Genomic DNA, 20,885 nt, shown 5'->3' with positions numbered 1-20,885 from the left:
AATGCTTTCGGTGGAATAGACGAAAAAGGAAGAAGCGACCGCTCGCAATGTGATGTGCCTTAGTAGGGCGAACGTCACTAGAGTCTGTGTCTCAGTATTTTTGAAGGTCCTCACCGAAGGCCATTTTAGTTAATGCGCAATGAGCAATGAGGGGACATGGGACGGATCTGTAGTTTGCCAGTGATGGCTAGCTTTCCGAGAGCTTTTGCGGTATTTCTCACGAGTATTATTTGCAACATGAACTCACTGAAGTGTTGCTTACATGCTGCCAGACTATGACCACGAATAAGCCATTGGACGATATAAAATATCGTTTGGCCTTCGGTTATTAAGCTCTCTTTGGTGTATTGCAATCCAAATAGGCAATGGTGTTCGGCTCATGCTTGCACATTTTCGTAATCGTAGTAACGAGGGTGAAATGTTGTAATTTCTGTTATTAGTTTAAACTGGAATGAAGAGCAAGCATTTCTCAATACAATCCATTTTGCTTTTCAACGTTTAACGATCAAACGAAACACAGTAAATCAATTAAAGCAGATTCAGATATGTTACTAAGTTCAAATGTCATTAGACAAATGTGGGTTGTAAGTCGCTTTACGTCTGAGTGAATTCCATTCTTGAAACATTTAGAACATAGAATATCCCGTGCAGTACACCGGAATGAACGATTCCTTCGTTTCGTTATCGTGCAATGTCATCGGGCTGCCACAGCGCATGTATGAGTCCCATTGCATTACTAACGACATGATGTTCTTCGCTTCGGCTACGTCAAATTTCATTTCAATTTGAGAAATATGTTGGCCGCACCCGGCAGAGCAAACATTGTGTGGATCCCGTTGCATTGCCGGCTGCCTGGCTGCCTGGCAGCAAGCGAACACGAACACGAGCACAGGTCTGGAAGTTGAAAACAATTTTCAAACAATTTTAAAATTCCGATATCCACCATCCCTGGCAGCACCGGCAGCAGTATCCATCCATTGTGTACTTCAATCTCTCCTTTTCCTCTCTCTTCTGCTGTACGTCATGAATTTTTGAAAACAATTCACCGGATCAGATCACAGCATAACAAACTAAAGTTTTCTTCTCTCGTTTGTTCTGTTTTCTTTTTTTCTTTCTCTCTCTTTGCAGATTGGCCAGTCCCGGAGAGTGTGTTAATCTGCGATCCGTGGAGTGTGGAGCATAGCCGGATGCCGATAGGAGAAGGGATGCAGCGTTCAGTGCCGCACATAAATACAACTTCGCGTACAGCACAGCACAGTCAGCAAGCAAAACAGCACCAGCAGCACGACAGCAACAACAACAACCACAACCACAAGCGCAGACAGAGCGAGAGAGAAATCGATAAAAAGCGAGAGACGGCAAACAGTTTGAGGACAGTCCAGGGTCCTTCCCGGGAAAGTTCTCCTGGAACAAAAACAGACCAGAATCCGTCCGAAAAATCACTCTTGATGAGTGATCACTCCGAAACACGGGGCTCTCGGGCTCGTGGAGCGAAGAGCGACGAGGACCTGCGACAACACTTCATTTTCCTTATTCCTTTTCCTCGCTATTGCCAAACATTGCACAATGTACCCTTATCCATGTGCCAGGAGAATATTGTTTTCCTCAATTTTTGTGGGCCATCCAGTGAGAGCGAGATAAGAAAAGAAAAGCACTGGAAAAAAGGACGGAGTTGGCGGGTGTGTGGGGAAGACCAACAAACAAAAGGGAAAATTTCTCGAAACATGCGGCACGCGAAGTGTTTCGACTCTCGCCCACCACCCCCGACCGAACCGATGACAGCGAGAAGCGCATCGAGCGCAACTTTTGGACGAACCAGTCCGACGATTTCGTGAACAATCTTTTTTGCCAGTGGTTTTTCCGGCCACATTTCGCGCACTTGTGCAGCCAGGATCCGGATCCACCGGTTGTGGGAGTGGCCAAGTTTGGACGGCATGGGCGAACCAAAACTTTCGACTTCGCTTTTGCCGCTTCGTTTCGTTGTTTATTCCTTTCCAATGTTTGGCAAGACTTTTGATGACGACTCGTCAGCTCGATTGATGACGAGCTATTTCATCGGCTTTCGTGAACATAAGCGGCATGTTAGCCTCTCCCTGGTGGGGACGGAATATGATCAAACAAACGAGCTGGTGCAATCGAGAACCATAATCGAAAAATATGTTCTTTGCTTTCTTTGTCTCTTCCCTGCAGATACTGTTACATGTTTGTTAAAGAAACGCCACTATCTCCATTCTCGACACACACATAGAAGGCTGTGCGTTCGTACGTGAGGTGTGAAACCAAGTGAGCAAGTGAGTGAAGCTAGTGCGCGTCCTTGACTTAAGGCTTAAAACGAACCGACGGCCAACGTGAAGTGAAAACATTCGCTTCAGTTACAAACCGAACCAAAACAACAAACCGAAAAAACTCTTTCACCGTTTCGTTTCCGATTGCGAGTGAGTGGTATCAGTGCGGAAGCAGCAGCAACCACAGCAGAGTTTTAGCAAGCACACCCCCGAACCCGACGAGAACAACGCAGCAAAATGGCCGCATTCGTCGCTAAGCAGATGGTCGGCAACAAGCTGAACGCCGTCAAAGGTAAGTGAAGCGCTGATCTCTTTTTCCCGAGCGCTGCTGCCCACCAACCAACAACAGTCGACATCCATTTTCATCTGGATGTGGATTCTGCTGCTCTGTAGGTGTGCATGGTGGGCCGGTCAGGTTTCGTCGGTCAGGTTGGTCGGAAATGTTTTACATTCCTTTTACGCGGTACTGTTGTTGTGACGATGACGATGATGATGGTGACGCTGGTATAGAGAATGTAGGGTTGGAAGCTGCGCAAAAAAACGATCCTCGTGCGAAGGGAGGCAACCGAGGGGGTAGAACCCATGTGCCGTCTCCGTACCGTGCGCGTCTTCTGTCATTAGAATCTCATTTTGCGCATTGGTCGCAGCGGCAGCAATATGTGCAGCATAAATCATCGTAAATAATGGTCTCATAAATTATTCATAATTCGGTTTCCGGGCGTGCCTGGCAGGTGCAGGTGCTTCGGCTGCTGCTGCTGCTGCGGCTGCTTCCGCGTTGCGATCGTTTTGCATTTCCATTCCGTTCCGTTCTTCTTATTCTATTTTGGGGTTCGTTTCTTTTTTATTGGCGAGGATTTCCCTTCAGCTGCATCCAGGCTGGTTATGTTCGATACTCGGATGACACACACGCCCACACACTCATCCTTTTTTGGGTCTCGAGGAATTCTGGTGTCCAACGGGACCGCTACCATACGGCGTACACAAAATGGCGTCACTTCACAACAGCAGCATGACCGGGGGTCATCATCGCCGGGCAATCCATTATTCTCCAATTAAACCCAAAACGTCGCCTGCTTCGGTGAACCTTTCGTCCATGGCTCCGCTGCTGGAATTTTGGTCCAAAAACACGAACATTTAACGCGGCACGGTTCGTGTGTGTGTGTGTGTTCTCGAGCAGAGCAGAACCGAGGAATGTTCGATCGACTTCGACGACTCGATTGACGGGAATTGGGAATCCTCGGCACCCGGCATCGATACGTGATGGAATGTGGCATTCCGGCATTTTGCTCCCGGAGAACACACACACACACACACACACATATATATATAGACACACCCCGTTAACATTCCGGGTCTGTGTGTTGTGGCTTAGTGGTGACGCTCCTGTGGAAAATAGCGATTTAATTCCCGAAGTGACCATGTTAATTGTTTAGACCACAGCAAGCCCAGACAATCCGTCAGGATCGTGATCTAATCTCGTTAATCGCACTCTCCATCGACGCTACGAATATGTTTCACTGTTTCACAAACAACACCCCAAGCCCTTGAAAAGTAAAGAACCGAACGACATCAGTTGTGCTACATAAACTATTATCACCAAACTCGCTGAAACTTGAAATCCGCTCAATGTGTCCGTATCCCTGTATGTGCTGAATGAAAACTCGTCCAAAAAACTATATCGAACAACCAAGCAGCGCTTTTTGTTGCCACAAACTTTGCTGCTGACTGCAACAAAGGAAATGTAGAGGACATGGCAGCATCCGGGTTGGATCCCGGAAACCGGAACATGGTACGCCCGTTTGCTCGCTTTCTCTCGTGTGCCACCACAAACGTTCCACTGAACGAATGAGTAATTCAAACTTTCCGTCACACACATACACACAAGCGATAGTGTTTGGGCGCGCGGTGCTGTAATCCAATATTAAGCTCGGGCTCAGGATGCACTTCATATGCATGCTCTTCAAAGTTTACTGTGAACTGTGGCCGAGTTCAGTATATTCGTCCTCTCCCCTCCCTTGGGGTTGTGGAAAACCAGGTCGACAGGATAGATTTCGTTTTTCATTTGGTGTGGTCGCTTGTTCAAAATGGAAGAAAAAAAAGCACGGAACCGGTTTGGTAGTAAAATAATGAGAGCTGAGTTTCTATTGTGCGAAGCTCAATGTCAATGACAACAGCAGCATGCTCGAAAATCCACTGAATTCGTGGCCGCCACATTTTTTTTATGCTTTCCAGAATTGCTGCAACACATAATGTTCGATGAATTCGAAATCAATTGAATTTCCACTGCAAGCATCAAGGGTTTTTTTTTCTTCCCCTATTAGTAATCAATAGATAGTGTGTTGCCGCGAGCATTCATTCTAGTCTAGAGTGCGTTAAACCAATTAAACATAGCGAGCACATTTGCATCTCTCTATACAATGTGAATGCCAGCAGATACACATGTTTATGTGCCGTGTGCACCAGGATAACAGACGGACATCCGACTGGCACTGAGGGATTAAAAAAAAGCTAACAACGAACGGTGCTGATCCGTATAAGATATGCATTAAATGCTAGTCCGTACTGTCCACTGGCTACAGTTGATTCTAATCCCGAAAGTCCGCTGGAGGTCGCATTTTACAGCATAAACCGAGCGCTGGAAAGTTAGTGAATGATGGCATGACTATGATGGTGCTGCTGCTGCTGCTGCTGGTAGTGGCCAGTGGTTTTCTCTCGTTCGCTTTTTTGTGCATTTCCATAATGGCTCTTGTAGAACTAGTAGTTGCACATTGCATTTAGAACATTGCCGGAGAGCAAAGTTTGATGTCCAACATTGGACCGTGCGAACAATGTTTGCTCCGATGCACCTACGGCCAAGGGGTTAGGTTAGTGCTCGCTACATGACAGTGATGAACTGCAGAATGTAATTGAAGCGAGCGTGTGAACGGTCGTTGGTTTCAATATGAAAAGTTTGATTAAACGCTAACGTGTTTGCAGAAGCGACAGCAGCAGCAGCAGCAGCAGCAGCAGCAGCAACAGCAGCTCTTTGTGTGCAAAGCGTTCACCGTGTAGCGGCATGCAATGATGTAGTTTATGGTTAGTTTTGAGCTGATCTTGCGCTGCAGTTCACTAGCAAATTGCACCATCAACATTTGGTTAAAGTTTCGTTTCGGTTTTGCTGCCCCTTTCATTTCCACTGCAGCAAAATTCTCCTGTTTCGTTCTGCTTGCGAATGCCAAACTGCTACTTGGACGATCCTTTATGCCGTTCAAGCGTTAAAAGGCCATTTTACCGCCCTCGGCGATCCAATTGCACGTAGAACAGAAGAAACTGCCCGCGAGCTGATTGGCGCGTGAAACGAAAAATTAATCCACGCCAACTAAACGAACCGAAGAAGGACAGTGAGAGCAGGGAAAGCGTAAAGGAAGGACAGGAGTGAAGTGTGAAAGCAACACCGGAACAGTATCGAAAGAAGAATCTGCACCGAAATCTTAATTCAGTCACGTCCAGCGCCTTCGTCCCGCGGCTTTTGGCGAACGGTTCTATCTTTTTTGCAAAACCGCAACGCGTCGGGGGTCAAACCGGCCTCGAGAATGATCAGCGTGAGCTACTGGCAGCCGGCCAGCCCGTGCTTCCGACCTTCCGGTATGTCGGTATTCCGAAATCGCCACAGCAACGCAACGCAGGGATCGGACCGCGGATTGCCGGGCTACCGAGAAAACTTCATTAAAGCGGATCGAGCTCAATCGTTTCTGGTGGCCGCGCACCACCACCAAGTGGCTGAGGACTGAGGCCAGCCGCAGTCTAGGGCTCGGCGGGTTTGGCAGCATAGTGGATGCAAAGCGAAAGATAAAAAACAATGAAAAAAAAAGCCAAGTGAGAAACAAGTCGAACAGAAACAAGTGAGTTAAATCACGATTTGTTTCACACAGAACACCGGGCAGCGCTGGGAGTGCGCTGCATCAGGTGCAGTGAGCCCGGGGATATTTATTTGATTTTCATGCTGCAACACAATTATGCTTTGGTTTGTTCGAGTTTCCCCCCTTTGCGACGAGCATTCTCGCGAAATACTCGTAGAATGAACACAGCGCAGTCTATGCAGGCTAGGTAAATGTTTACGACACCGACGACGACGATTTGGATTCTTTCGTCAACAGGATCACTATAAAAAGGCCTCCACATGGACTCGGATTTGGCTTTCCGGTCGATAAGCCGTGTCACGGATGACATGGCATTACTTACAAGGATCCAATGTTTACTTAGGATCATGTTGCACCTCACCTTGCTTCTGTTTACGATGTTCAGGGATATCCTTGTTCGACGCACAATGTCTACGGTTGCTTGGATACCCAGGGTTGCTGGTTGCTGCATTACCATTCCCTTTTTTTTTTTTTTTTACTAAAAAGCTTTCTCAAACCTGCCCTTGTGTGCTATGAGCCTCGAGGTTGTAACAGTAGCAGCAGCTCATGGCAAAGTTACGACCAGGTAGATTTGATTGGAAAATATTACCATCTCGTGCCAGTAGAAAGGTTTTGCATAACCCCGAAAACTGCACCACCTGACACATGCATGCCGTCCTCTACCGGGGGTAGTGCACTCCTTTGCAGCTTCACGGAATGCACTCGCTAGATGTTCTTTGTTTTTCCTTGATAGATGCTGCGAGTCGCAAGCATTGGATGCCTATTGAGATTGTGTGTGTGTGTGTGTGTGTGTGTGTGTGTGTGTGTGTGTGTGTGTGTGTGTGTGTGTGTGTGTGTGAGAGAGAGAGAGAGAGAGAGAGAGTAAAATGGAAAATGGCGTAGAGTTGGTTGGAAAAATCTCAAAACTTTATCCTTCAACCCCTTCATCCCTTTGGTAATGATCGCGAGAAAGCATCGCCAGCACACCAGGGCCGAGGAGGAGGCAGAGACCATCCATTGTTTTAAAACTCATTCTTCTCACTCACTCACTCTTACCCGCCCCCCACCGTGTGGTGCATTAATCCTCATCCAAAAGACGCCACTACCAGGAATGCAGCGCATAAGGGAAGAGGCTCGCAGGCGCTTTCAATGGCGTCGCTAATGTATTAGCCGGGAAAGCATTTCAAGTTCCTTTCGTCTTGCGGCAAGGGCGCACCGGCGGCGGTGGTGGAGGTCACAAATCTTTCACTCGCTCCTTGACCTACTTGGCGCTACTCCTGACACTCGGGCACACAGGCACACATCCACACACGGGAGTGCGCCGACCGAGCACAAACGTCACGTCTTGCTGTGCGTCAAATGGAAATCGTGGGACGCTCGGCCCTGTGTAGAGGCGCCTATTTCCATTCCAGTGCTCCTCGAGTATGGGTTCGCTGGCATCGTAATGATTACAACAGTATGCACTGCCAAGCCGGCCTCTTCTCTTCTCTTTAGTATGTCCTCGTAGTGGCGCTTTTCAAATAAACCAGCTCGTTTGACATTCGCACGGAATGTTCACTCGTGGCACTTTCGTGGAGCACTTGCTGGCGCACAGCATAGCACTGCCACAAGAACGCTATGCTGTAATTGTAATTAAAATTCTTCCATCGTTGAAGCGAACGGCGCATTGCCGCGAGCCATTCGATTCACACCTTCAGTACTCCTGGATGGGTGAGAAAAGCTCCACCGGCACCCGGGGTTCTAGCTTGGCCAAGTTTCCATTTCCGTTTGCGACAAAGCGACGGACCGACGGTCGCACAGGTGGCCGGATGGGCGGCTGTCTATTTATTTATTAGCACAAAACACTGCTTCATATGCTGCTCCTTCGGTTCCCAAACAACAACGAGCGAGCAGCACGTCCCAAACGTCAGCAGAGAAGGGAGGGAGCGGGGAAGGATCGCAGAAAGCGTTGCATTAAATTTATGCTACACTCATTAGTGTGCCCCAGCATCATTAGTTTGCGAGGTTGAAGCATAAGAAATGTGTCGTCCGCCATGTTGGCTCTTTACGCGCGGCGTTACCTTGGCGATCCTCGGCTAGGGAACGAAGCCAGAGCATGGTGAGTACATTATACTTTTATCTGCCCCACAAGCAAACACACGCTTGCGCTCGCGCGCACACATACAAAGATAAAATAAACACACCGACGACAGCAGCAGCTATCCAACCCGTTTCGCACGAGAAGCGATCGCACAGCTACGGTTACGTCTGCTTAAGGATGTGAGATTGCGACGAGGTGAACGCAGTGAACGCGCCTCGAGGGAACACAGCAACAACAACAACAACAACAACAGCAGCAGCAGCAATAAACAGGTGGAGCATGAAAATAGCATCGTACTCCCTGACGTCGTCGACTCGTTTCTACGAGAATTTATTTATTTACAAAAGACTACGGGAGCACAATGGCCTAGCGTAGCGTAGTAGCAGAGGTAGTAGTAGCGATGGTGCTGGCGCGGTACTCATTTCCCAGGTAACATATTGCCACACAAAACTCCCGCTCACTGGGGCACCAATGCCAGAGTTGGCTGCTGCTGCTGCGGCAGTTACTCCTATTCCAAAGGATCCTCAAACAACAACCAAGTCGACTGAATGGCGGAAAATCCAATCCGAACCCGCTGCTATCACAAGGATATGGGGCCACGGAATGGGCAACAGCGCTCTCTCGAGGTAGGGCATTCCGGCTTTCATTTCTACTTAAACTTGAGAACCTACGTCGTATTCTTGGAGAAGGGAGTGTTGGGTTACGTGGCCTCTTTAAACACACGCACACGTACTGTAGGCTCGCTATCGCTCCCTCGGGAGTGTTTGCCGTGCTGATAGATGAAGGTAAGAGCTCCCGACATCCTTCTGACAATCGCTTCCTCGCTGAGGAGCAGCAGCAGCAGCAGCACGAACCAAAAGCTGTAGAAGAAGTGACGGTTACGGTGTGTCGACGACTCCCGGGTCCCGTTTGGAAAGGGCGAGGCCAAGGGTTCATTGTGTCGCTTCAGCGGAATTCTACCAAGCCAACAATAGCGATGGCAGTCACGGTGGGCCGTCGAGTCGAGCAATCATAACTCTGTGCAAAATTGATTTGCAAATCCGATTACTTCACCCAAGGGGGATCACATCCGGCTCGCCGACAGCAGCAGGTACCGAGTACCAACAAACCTGGTTTGGAGTAACCAGCCAGCCAGACAACCAGTCAGCATCCAGGATACGGCATAGAACTCAGACAAACTGACGTCAATATGGCCCTGCCCGGCGCTTTACATTAGACGTCAAGGTTCTGCTCCAACTATTGAGATCACATTCACGCCGTCGTCTGTTGAGATCGACATCGGAGGTCCCTCTGGTGCTGTCGCGCACCTCATACCAAGGTAAACACTTGCCTCGAGATCACGTCAAACAGCGCAGCTACCCTGGAGCAATTTAAGAGCTTCGCTGATACGGATCAATTCTTGGCCGCCCGTCCGTTCGCAGACAGTGTTTGCTCAGGTTGTTAATGAATTGTTTAGTGCGGGAGAGCGCGCTGCAGATCAATCAAGCAACGTGACGAATCGAAAAATCCACCACCTACCCCCGCCGCTGGACGCTACATCATTCTTGACTGATCAACCGATTTTTTTCTCCATTTTTTTTTGCGCGCTGATATGCTCAAAATTACTATCCATTCTTCATAACTGTGTTGTGTTTTGTTTTCATTTTGTGTTGTTGATGTGGTTGTTGTTTCTGTCGCCCCAAAAAGGTGCACTGGAGGTGGTGGTGGGACTGGGTGGATGAGTTGGTTGATTCGCTGGAACCGATAGCAGAACCGACTTGGACCGGTGTAACCGTCGAAGGTGAAGGTGTTCACGGATGGTGATGATGATGATGATGATGATGATGATGATGATGACGATGGTGTCCATCAACTTACCTCCATCACTCCATACGAGTACACTACTTGACCTGACTCAATGGGATCGAGTAGGCTATGGTTCACCGTCACCGTCACCGTCGTCGTCATTGTCATCTTCGGTAGTCGTCATGCTGCGGCCCGATCTTATCTCTCACGCCTGTCACTGACGGGGTGACCGTGTGGTGTGTGAGGTATTTATTTTGATCGCCCCGGATCTACGTCGAGAGTAGACAGACGTAAGAAAATAATCATCATGATCCGACCGGTTGCCGTTAAACCCCAGGGCAGGCCCAGACTCTAGTGTGTTGTTTGCTCATCTGTCTGGAGCTATTCATCAACGTCCGGGGAATGCCCGTCGCGGCCGCTCGCGCAGCCAATTTCGGTCGATTTCGCGACTGTAGATTAAGTAAAAATTATTTGATTAACAACGCTGATTCTTCCTTTCCTCTTTTTTTGTGGCGTTGTTTGTCATGCCAAAAAAAATCCCACGACACACACACACAGCCACACAAACGCGCACGAAGAGAAGACGCTGAAGCATGATCGTTAATGATTGTTAATACTGACCTCCCGGGTTGGTTGCGTTGCGTTGTTGATTCGCCGAGAGTGAGTTACAAGTTGTTGGTTGGCCGTTAGACAAAAAAAAACTGGCTTCCTTTTTGGATGTTTTCTTAAGACAATTACCATCGGTAAAACCCTTCGGTTCCCTTGCAGCCGCTGCACTGCTCACTGCTGCCGGGGCTGCTTGGATCATTTATCATCTGCGAAATCGGCGCGCTGGCGATGACTTCAAGCGAACAATTTGCTGTGCTGTCGCTACGGAAGACGAAGAACGTAGCTTGCCACGTCGTCGTCGTCGTCAAAGCTGCCTTGTTCAGTGTTCTGCAAAAAGGGCCACGGAAGGGAGAGCTGCGCCACCGCAAGACACAAGAGAATATAATTAAAAATTACAAGAATGACCCGCACGTTTCACGTGGGCTCCAATTATCTTCGACTTGAATGCCTCCCGGACATGTCCGGTCCCATGAACTCCTCGTCTTTTTCCGCTGTTGCTGCTGCTGCTGCTGCTGCAGGTGGTGGCCGGAAGCCGTTGCTCCGAAGGAAGTGAAAAGTACGCCAAATGAAAGAGTTTGCTGGATTTCCCTATTCCCTTTATTTTTCCTCCCAAGTTTCGCGCCGCATGTCCATCCGATTTTTCGTCTTGTGACAATGACTGCGCCTGCTGTGCCTTGGTGGCCAACAAGAAAGAACACAAAGCCCGAAGTGCCCTGGCTTGGCTCGTGTGCTGGGTGGGATTTTTCTCCGGCCACCATCTTACCGGGGACCGGCGCCGGCCATCAGCCGTTGTTTAACTTTCTCGGTGCGAAAAAGGTGTGAACCTCCATCCGGTTGGTTTTATGGCCACCAGCATCACCACTGCCACTGCCACCACCACTACCGATGAAGATGGCGCGCATGTTGACCGTTTGCTGGCGACGGAGAAAATTAAAATGAAACGTCTAATTAAATATCACCTTTTCTTGGCGCCCGATTCCTAGAGAAAGGAAGGGAGGAAGTGAAGGTGGCACCGGGGCCATAGACACCGGCAGATGCCCGGCAGGCGGGTTCCACTTATTTGTGGATCCAGCACCAAGTGAAGACAAAAAAAAGGTTCTCGCCGTGACATTAATTGCGAAAGCAATGCTTTTGGTTTGCTGACCGGAGTGCTGAGTTTCCGCATCGCCATTCCGCAAGCGGCAGAAACACCGGTAGGCGCAACTCCTTGGCCCCATTCGCTGCACGGCATCTTACGTTCCCCTTTCCCAATTCCGGAAAAGCACCGGAAGTGCCTGGTGCTGGTTCGCAGAAAAAAGGTTACAAAAAGTAAAAAGCTTCATTCTAATTTAGTTGGCCTTTCGTCTACGGGAACGGTGTTTTTCGGCTCCTTGGTGCCTTGCCGTGGCCGGGGTGGTTGAGACGAACTGTTGGCCAGTTGGTTCGTTAGCCCGAACAGGGCACGGTCAATGGTCAATCGCTTTGAAGGTCCGTTCGATTGTGGCAAATTCGTCAAAGTCGAAACCCCGTACGAGACCACCTGCTGCTACTGAGGTCGAGGACGTGGACGAGGACGAGGACGGGGAGAGCCGATAGTCCCCGGGTTCGCACATTAACTGAAGGACTGCTCGACCCGACTTACCCGGAACCCCGGGAATCTACATCCCCCCCCCCCCCCCCCCCCCCCCGTTAGAAGAGTCCTTCGATTTGATGGAAAGCACCGTTGGGGATCCGTCCTCATCCCCAAAAGGCGTCACCAAAGGCCACCCTTGACTATCGTTTGCCATTTCGGTGCACAGTAGGACGCGCTGGGATGGGATGGGATGGCTTCAAACCCTCCGGATTACCCCGGGAAATCGACCGACCGGCTCGCTCAGTATTGGTGCTGCTGGAAACCATCATGTTCATTTGGTCACCAATGTGGCTCTTTGTCTAGCGGCTGGGGATCCCCGGATCCTCACGATCCTGACGAAACCCTCGGCCCAACGTCCTTCGCAAAAGCCTCCGGGGTGGTGGAATTCTTGGAACTTTTCGACCCTCGGCTGCCGAGTGGAAGTGCCGATCTTAATTCCCCGAAAGAGGCCCCGAGAGCATGGCAATGGTAGAGGAACCAGCGGAAAGGAATCCGAAACCGAGGAACGAGACTTTTTATCAATTTGGCACTTGATTTCCGTTACTTAATGTTTCACCTTTTTCACTTGGCAAATTATTTGTTCCGTTTCTTTGTTTTCTCTTCGTCTTTTTTTGTGCCTGCACCCGTGTCCGTCTGTGTGCCTGTCTGTGTGTGTGTGTGTGTTGCTTTTTGTGTCCCTTTTTGAGTGCGTTTTTGGGTTGCCCATTTGCCTTGGCACTGGAAAAAAAAGGAACCCAAAAATCGGTGTGATCGGCGTGAACTTTGCCATTTGAAGGTGGAGGGATTTGTTTTGGGAAAGTTTTCCATTTTCCGCGCTTTCCTGTGCGCCCCCTCCGGGCGTACACGGCGGACGAACTGGGTGGAACTTTACGGACCATGTGGGTTGCTTCTCACCGGCGGTTGCTGCACGCTTCCATCGGTCCTGTCATGTGTTTTGCCGGCTGTTACGTTCGTTAGTTGTTAGTTCCGAAATGCCAGGTTGTCCAGCGATTCCAGGGATTCCTCTGTGGACGTTTCGCCAATTTTCATCTAACTAATGGAATGGCGAATCGGGATTGCGCAGGTTGGAAGGCAAACTTTCCCGGCTTGGGAATTTTTTCCTTGTTTTTCTCGATCCTGAATGTCGAAATTTTAGAAATTTTTTTCTTGTAAAACAACCAGGATTTACGGAGGATGTTGGAAGATACATATTACAAGACAACTAGAAGATTACAAGAAGACAGTTAACTCATTACTGTATTAACTGTAGTGAGTATTGAGAGTGACGCCATTTGACTTTAAAATGGTATATTTGCGACAAAATAAATAAACATTCATTCGGAAGCATTATTAGAAATTCCTATTTTCGTATAAATTCCGTTGTCTCGCTCTGGCCTCGCTGGTATTCAAACATACACGAAACATAGCAATAGCTCTCGCGATTATCATGTATTGGGTCTGACCTAGACCTTCAATATTGCTGCGTTTATTACTCACTGACCCAGACCGCGGTTGCGAATCGTCTATTTTGGGGCTTTTATCCCATTTAGAACAATAAACTGCTTTTGTTTGGACCTTTGCTACTCCCATATGCACGCCCTAGGGTGCCCCGACATAATTCTTCGCTTTTATTATACTGACTCCACATTAAAAAAGGCCCCAAAAACGCATAACTTATGCTCGTGCAATTTGGACTGCACACAAACACCACGGCATAATCAGTCATAAATTACCTCATTACATGGCCGTGGCGCCGTGTCATGAAATGAAATCCACCCTGCACCAACCACGGCCGTGCCCGGTCGCCAGCTGGTTGCAGCTTCACCATCACACCAATCCACCACCGCTACTACCATCACCACCAGCAGCGCAGCGTGGCAAGATTAATGGCTTTAACGGTACCGGAAATCAATTCCAAATGTTGGCCAATCGACCGACGGCAACGGCAACGTCGACAGTGGTGGTGGCAGCGGCACTGCGCCATCGACTCTACTCTCGGTGTCGACTCCCGACACTCTCCGTGAAAGCTAATCTCCACGTCACGAGTTCAACTGTTTCGCCCCGCTTGGTTACGATATCTATGTCGTGTCCGTGTTCGCGCATGTGTGTGTGTGTTTCGAGGATGGCACTGGCTTGTGGTGCCAGTAACCTCAGCAACCAGCCAGCCCCTGTGTCACGTGAGCGCGTCCCAGAATATTTATGACCTTCAACACCACCACCAAACGTCCCTCTCGCTAGCGCCGTTTGTGCTTCCGCCATACACACACATACATACACACACACATACACACCTGTGCTCCAGTGAGGATAAAAGGATACAGGTTGATTTTTAACTGGCGCGGAAACCCTCGGGAACCATAACTCTCCGAGGGACAGCACACGGCATAGCACACAGAGACACGGGGGACAGGGCGAGAGCATAAATGCGTTCCTCACCAAGGGAGGGAGGATCGTACCTGGAGGTGTTTCTTTTAATCGATTTCCCGTGTTCCCGTTAAAAGCCTAGCGACAGCAGCGCACAACCACCACTCCCTTACAACGATGAGTTAATACATACAATTGAATGTTGGTAACAGTAATTGAAAACGTGTACGACACGAGAATGGTAACCGACATAACTGCGAAATCGTGAAATGATTCAAAAACTTGAGGGAAGCGGCGATCAATGACGATCAAGAAAAAAAAACTCTTTCTTTCGAACCTTGTGGCCACTACCTCCTGGACGATGCTGCTGCTGCTGGTGACATATCTGGCCCGCGCCTGTTCGCCATTATCGGTCAACACAATGGGGTCCACGTGATTCTCGTGAAAGCCATTTCGCTGCTTTAATGAAAATGCCGCCGATGCTGCGCCGTGGTAATCCTTTTGTTTGCAGTGTCCGAACCGAAACCAAAACCAAAAGCCCCTGTCCTTCTGCTTCTACTGTTCCGGTTCTAATGGCCGTGAGAGCCGTGGTGGAGAGTGGGAGTGCGAGGGAATGACAAAAATTCCATCTTCCATCCAGCAAGCAAGTATGTCGAAGCGCCACCAAAGTGCTCGAGCGCGCGCTCGCGCGCCCCGTGGAGTTGTTTTGCCGTTAATTCAATTGCATTGCCCCCTTCCTTTCCTTTCCTTGATATCCCCGCCAGGCGCTCATAAAGTTAAGACATGCCACATTCCATGTGCTCCGAGAGGGATGCACCCCCACACCCGCTCCAAGCAGCATTCTGCACAGGTTTAGCTCGTTAGGAAATATTTCTTAAACGCGGGCACGGAGAGAGAGAGAGAGAGAGAGCGAGAGAGAGAGAGAGAGAGAGAGAGAGAGAGAGAGAGAGAGAGAGAAAGAGCGAGGGCGAGGCCGCTGAGAACAAAAATTAAATTCCATTTCCATTCTTCCGATGTAGGAGAGAATACCTTTTCCGGCTGGAACGTCAGCGTTCTATCGAGCCTTTTGTGTATGTGTGCGTGTGTGTACGTGTGTGCGGATCGAGATATTCCCTCCGAGCGGGTTGAATGAAATTCCGGAAACATTTTGCTTATCCATGGCGGCCCACATAGCTGGTGTATATGCTGGTGTGTGCCAACAGGGCGACGGGAGCTATACGGGATGCATAAACTTTGCCCTCCCGTTGGTTTTAGGAAAGAATAGTACCAAACAGGACAAGGTTACTCGTTGCTCTTATTGCAACCCAGGCAGCTGCCACATGTTTGCAGTTCGATTTCGCTCTTTGTTGATTTAAGATCAGTTGGTGGAAACGAACCTGCGAATAATGCGGCGCACTCTGCTCTCTGTTTGGCATTAATAGCTCCAGCGCTTAGCCAAGACTGTTATTGGATCCGAGCAACGAGGGGTTGGGGGAGGAATTGATTCATTTTAAATGTTTGCACGAACCAGCTCGGCATATTGGGATCCTTGATTCGATTGCCTCATGTCATAGGGATCGCATATTTTGGGAAAAGAAAATTTTGGAATCTGTCAGATTCTGAGTATTGGCAAAGGTCTATACATATCCATTACGAACATCTGGATCCTTGCTTTCTCTATAAATTACTGAGAATGAGTGTCAGTCCCATTTAACAGAATCGTTCCACAATGTTCCAAGCGTAATAGACCCATCTGAAGTCTGAAATCACATTCCTACGGATACGGAGAGGTTTTAGCAGCTGTGTACCCAACTCGATCAAACATTAGAATCGTTTTTCGCTGAAATCTAACCATTGTATTTCAATCACTTGAAGTACGTGCACAAAGCAAACAAGCTATTCTTCGAACATTTATTTCCTCCTGTGGTTTCTCGAAATCATGTCATCTTGTCTGGACAACATTTAAATTTCATTGCGAATGTGCTGTGCTTCTGAGATCTAGGCATTGAAGTATTTTCCATTCAGTACTTCCTGAAATTAAACATGGCAGACAAACGAACAAAGGCGTGTTTAAGAATCTAGTCCAATAATTTCGACTTTGTATACGTCGCAAATATGTTGTCCAAAGCTAATCCAACTGATCCATATTCTAAAACGCTTACAAGATACCAACAAAGAATTCTGATATTGTTTTGCTTCTAGTCTGGTAGGATTCTACAGAAGATGGAAGCTAGACCCTCTTGCAGTAAAGTTGATAAACGCTACTTACCAATTAAGTCGGACTTGTACTCGTCAAGAAAAGTCTTTAAAACTTTTGCTGACTCGACTCAACTAGAAAGAATCTCCTTGAATTGCGGTTCAACTGAAGAATTTGACGCCGAACTCCAAGAGTAAACTGTTTAAATCACCTAGCCTGCAATCGCATCGTGTGCGCAATTGTTTTACTTTCGCCACATTACGACCATTCGCTAGGCGGAGGGTCCTTCGTTCGGGCCAAGACCAACCGCCCCCCCCCCGGCACACAGACTGACTGACTGACTGGCATTGCACAGCAACCGACAAGTGGCGGTGGCCAGCAAGCAGTTTTCGTCAGAATAGCGAAAAAACCAAAAAGAAAAAAGAAAAGAAAAGTGTCCAAAAGGACCCTCGATGGACCTTTCTGTCTGTCCTCCGCCTCCACCACGAAGAAAATAATCTCGAAACCGAAATGAAACGGGAAAATAGAAAGTAAAAATGTGATCCAAGATCACAGAATTCCGCTTATCGTGATCCTTGTGGTCGCTCCGTTGGCACCCGTTGTCGCTGCTGCTGACAGCATGATTATTTCCATATCATCCCGGGGCCGCTGGTGGAGGTGGGGACCCTCGAGGTTTTCGGCCATATTTCTGGGTATTTTTCGGTGAGAGCGAGGACCATCCCCGGCGCTCGGTGGTCTCTTACTGTCCTGACAGCTTTTGAAGTTCTGCTGTAGCTGCTGCTGCTGCTGCTGCTGGTGGTGGTAGAAGCTATGGCGTTGTTTAAGAAAGTGTGTAAAGGACGCCGGTCCTTTTGCCAACCGGCCCTTATCTCGGGGGCCACTTTACCACTCAGCGCAGCCCACCCGTCGGTGGTGTCCACTGCCCCTCCCCACGGGTTACCGACGAACCATCGGCGATAAGCTAATTCGTGGCGTGGCTTTAGTACGAGTTTTTCATTTATCTCTGGTTGGAGGTTGGAGCCGATTTTGCAGCTTTTCTCTTACTCCGTGCCCACATTTTCGTTGACAATTTGTGCTTTCGGTGCTGATGTCTTCGGTCTCATCTGTCCCCCGCGCAGCAAGCAGTGTGCAGCAGACGTACGCAACGTCAAACGTCTTTCGTCGGTTCCACGGAATTCAAATCATAATCATTTCTTCAAACACAAGAGGGGCAACTACTCGAGCGGCAAACTTCACCGACAATCTAGTTGCCAAGTGAAACGTCAACGCCAACGTGCCAAGTTCTTTGTTTCGGAGAACATTGTCTCCTCAAGCGCAGGACATCCTACCGGTTCTGTGACGGGGGGGGGGGGGCGGGGTCTGCACGTGCTTCCAAGGCCATCTGAGGCAATTGGTCAGATTGGTGTGGTTTCCGAGAGGCCCGCGTGTTATACTCTCAACAGTAAGTGTGAGAGAGATAACCACCAAATTAAATTAAACGCATTCTTCACCTGGAAAACTCCCGACGAAAAATCCCGCATCAAACGGATGGATAGCCACCGCGACCTCGACCGCCACGCAACCGCATTTAAATGAATGTCCATGTGACGATTTTTATTTAGTTTTTTTTTTATTTCTATTTTTGCTTTCTGTTGACAAACGTTGACGTGCACCGCTCACGATGACCGCCACCTGACGGGAGCCTTATCGAGTAGGCCTCGCATTACGATCTCGATAGGCCGAGGAATGAATGATTTCAGTTTGAAAAAAAAAATGCTCCGCCAAAAAAAAAAAAGCGATGGAATAAAGCCTAATGCTTTGGCCTTATCCTGGGGCCACTCTGGGCCACACCGCACTGTTTATCATCTCGTTCTAGCGGGTGGGGCAGCGAGATCTTCCCGGGAAGCATTGAGTTTGATGACTTCCTCGAGGGTGCGCTTCCTGAGAGCCAGCGTAGCCAGTGTTGTCAAACACGAACGTGATTAATGACAGTCCGGAAGCTGGACTTTGTTTGACTTCGCGCGTCCACACGGCACGGCACTCCACCAACAACAACAAAAAGGGCAGTAAATTCTGGGGATATTAATGGCCGGTCATCGGAACACGCCTCTCTCCGATCCTTTTTTGTCCGAGATTCCCGTGTTTTCCTTTAGCTTTATGCGCGCCCCCGGGGGATGCCTAGGAACAAAACAGGAAACGGAAACCGACGCGCGCGCGCGCGCAACATGATGAAACGATTATTGTAAATGTTTTGTTTGAAAAATCGCTTTTTGATGCCCCGCCATTTTGTGTTGCGTGAGGGCGAAGGGCGGATTGATTAGGGCCGCCGCGGGACGCCCTCACCCAAGGGGCAGCATTTCCACGTGGCATTACTGTGGCGGTCCTCGGTCGATCGTAAAGACACCGAGTTCGGTATGGTGTGGCCGCGAGTCAACGAGTTTCCCGTCTACTCGTTAATAATTTGGGCATGTTTTCCGTTCATTATGCTTTGCATCGTTGTGGCCTTTACGCGAGTTCCTCGTTTTTCCGTTGGTTCGCTTGGTGTGCTGCGGAAAGGAGGCCGGCAAACATTGTGGTGTGTGTGTGTGTGTGTGTTTGCGTGGTGCCGGAGCCGGTGACGGAATGCATAAAAACCGGGTTGGAAAATGGGTAAATATCCTTCAGCCATGCAAACGGAAAACCCCCCAAGCGGCCCTGCAACGGTGCCACGGATACCGTGATCCCCAGCTGCGTACCAGCGCGGTGATAGTGAAGGTGTGTGTGTGTGTGTGTGTGTGGTCCATAAAAATATGGAAATTCATCACGCACATGAATGAACCTTTTCTCCCTGTCCGCGCATTTTCCATGACGGTTTTTTTTGCAGTGTTTTTTTGTTGTTGTTACTCTGCTTCACTTTCCAACGGCGATGTGATGCGTGTGCGTATGTTATATGCTACGACGGTGCGGTGTTCGTGTGTGCCTTAATGCGCTGTCGATCCGCTCACCAGCGCTGCCACCACAATTGGCATTGTTCGTCGGCGAAAGGATTTTACAATTTGCTTCATCCGCTCCGGGAGCTCAGTGGATCCTTCCTTTCCCTGCTTCAAAAAAAAACGGAAAAAAGAGAAGAAGGATGAATTATTCAAGTCCCATGGCGCCCGGGGGGGGACTCCAGCTCGGTAATAATTCCCCCTCTCTTCGCTCTGTGCGTATGCGTGCGTGCGAGCAGTGAAAACCCGCTAAAGGTATTTATATGTTTCGTTTCTCGTGCTTCCCCTTTTTTATCCCCCCCTTTTTGTGTGTTTGGTCCACCGGCTGGCTGTTTGAGACCTCTGGTAACAGGCTCAGGACTGGATATTAGATGGAAGTTGCCGTTAAGCAGCAGTGGCGGCGCCTAAACGTCCCCCAGATTCGAATGGAGTATAAGGTGGGACATTCTCATCCGTCAAAAAACGAGACCATTGCATCTGACGGTGCTCACGTGTGACGCGGCGTGTGTGTGTGTGAGTGTGTGGCACAGGAAATCCGATTATTTCCTACCCCAAAAACTCCGCTTCAACGAATGCCCACAAATGCTTATAAATAATGATCTATTTTCTGCGCCACTGGCGCTGAGGGCGACAATCGGTCCAGCAGCAGCAGCAGCAGCAGCGTTGGCGACGACGACAAGGAAACCATTTTTCGGGCGTTGATTGTGCTTCCTTTTGTTGCATGTAACGGATTTCCTGTTTGCACACCACCGCCGCACCATACCCTTACTCTACAGATGCGCCCCGCTCTACCTGGCCTGATCCGGGAAATGGAGACGTTTTTGAGGAGAAGGAGGAGAGGAGGGAAAGGGGGAACATCTACGATAAAGCACCAAACCGGATGCCAGATGCGGAGCCAAACTCTTCCCAGAGTCTTCGAGGCTAATCTGATTTCAGGCTACTCTCTCTCAGGCTCTCCCTCCAGGAGGGAAGAAAAATGGGATCCATTGAGGACGAGCGAGTGATTCTGCCTCCAAAATCTCTGCCACAATAGAGGACAGGTCCCTAGAAACAGAGGAGGGATGGTGGTGATGAAGGGTTGCCGCTGTCGCTTTTCCGGTTGCCGGTTGTCTGTCGGTTGTTGTCGTTTGCTAGTAAAGTAGGATGGATTGTTGTTGTAAAATTAAACG

At 49.1% G+C, this 20,885-nt stretch overlaps 1 protein-coding gene across 8 annotated transcripts in view; it reads left to right on the top strand.

The window, feature by feature from the left end:
* The window catches only part of LOC125951230 (complexin), a 146,434-nt gene that overhangs the window by 48,100 nt on the left and 77,449 nt on the right, over window positions 1–20,885 (top strand). For all 8 annotated transcript variants that reach the window (XM_049679909.1, XM_049679912.1, XM_049679911.1 and 5 more), the window contains exon 2: window positions 2,191–2,577. In XM_049679909.1, coding sequence (XP_049535866.1) covers window positions 2,523–2,577 — 55 coding nt within the window. In that variant the 5' untranslated portion in view covers window positions 2,191–2,522. The remainder of the gene's footprint in view (window positions 1–2,190; window positions 2,578–20,885) is intronic.

Source organism: Anopheles darlingi, chromosome 2 (assembly GCF_943734745.1).
Source record: "Anopheles darlingi chromosome 2, idAnoDarlMG_H_01, whole genome shotgun sequence".
NCBI lineage: Eukaryota > Metazoa > Arthropoda > Insecta > Diptera > Culicidae > Anopheles > Anopheles darlingi.
The sequence above is the reverse complement of the archived record's forward strand: the minus strand, read 5'-3'. Positions and strand labels throughout refer to the sequence as shown.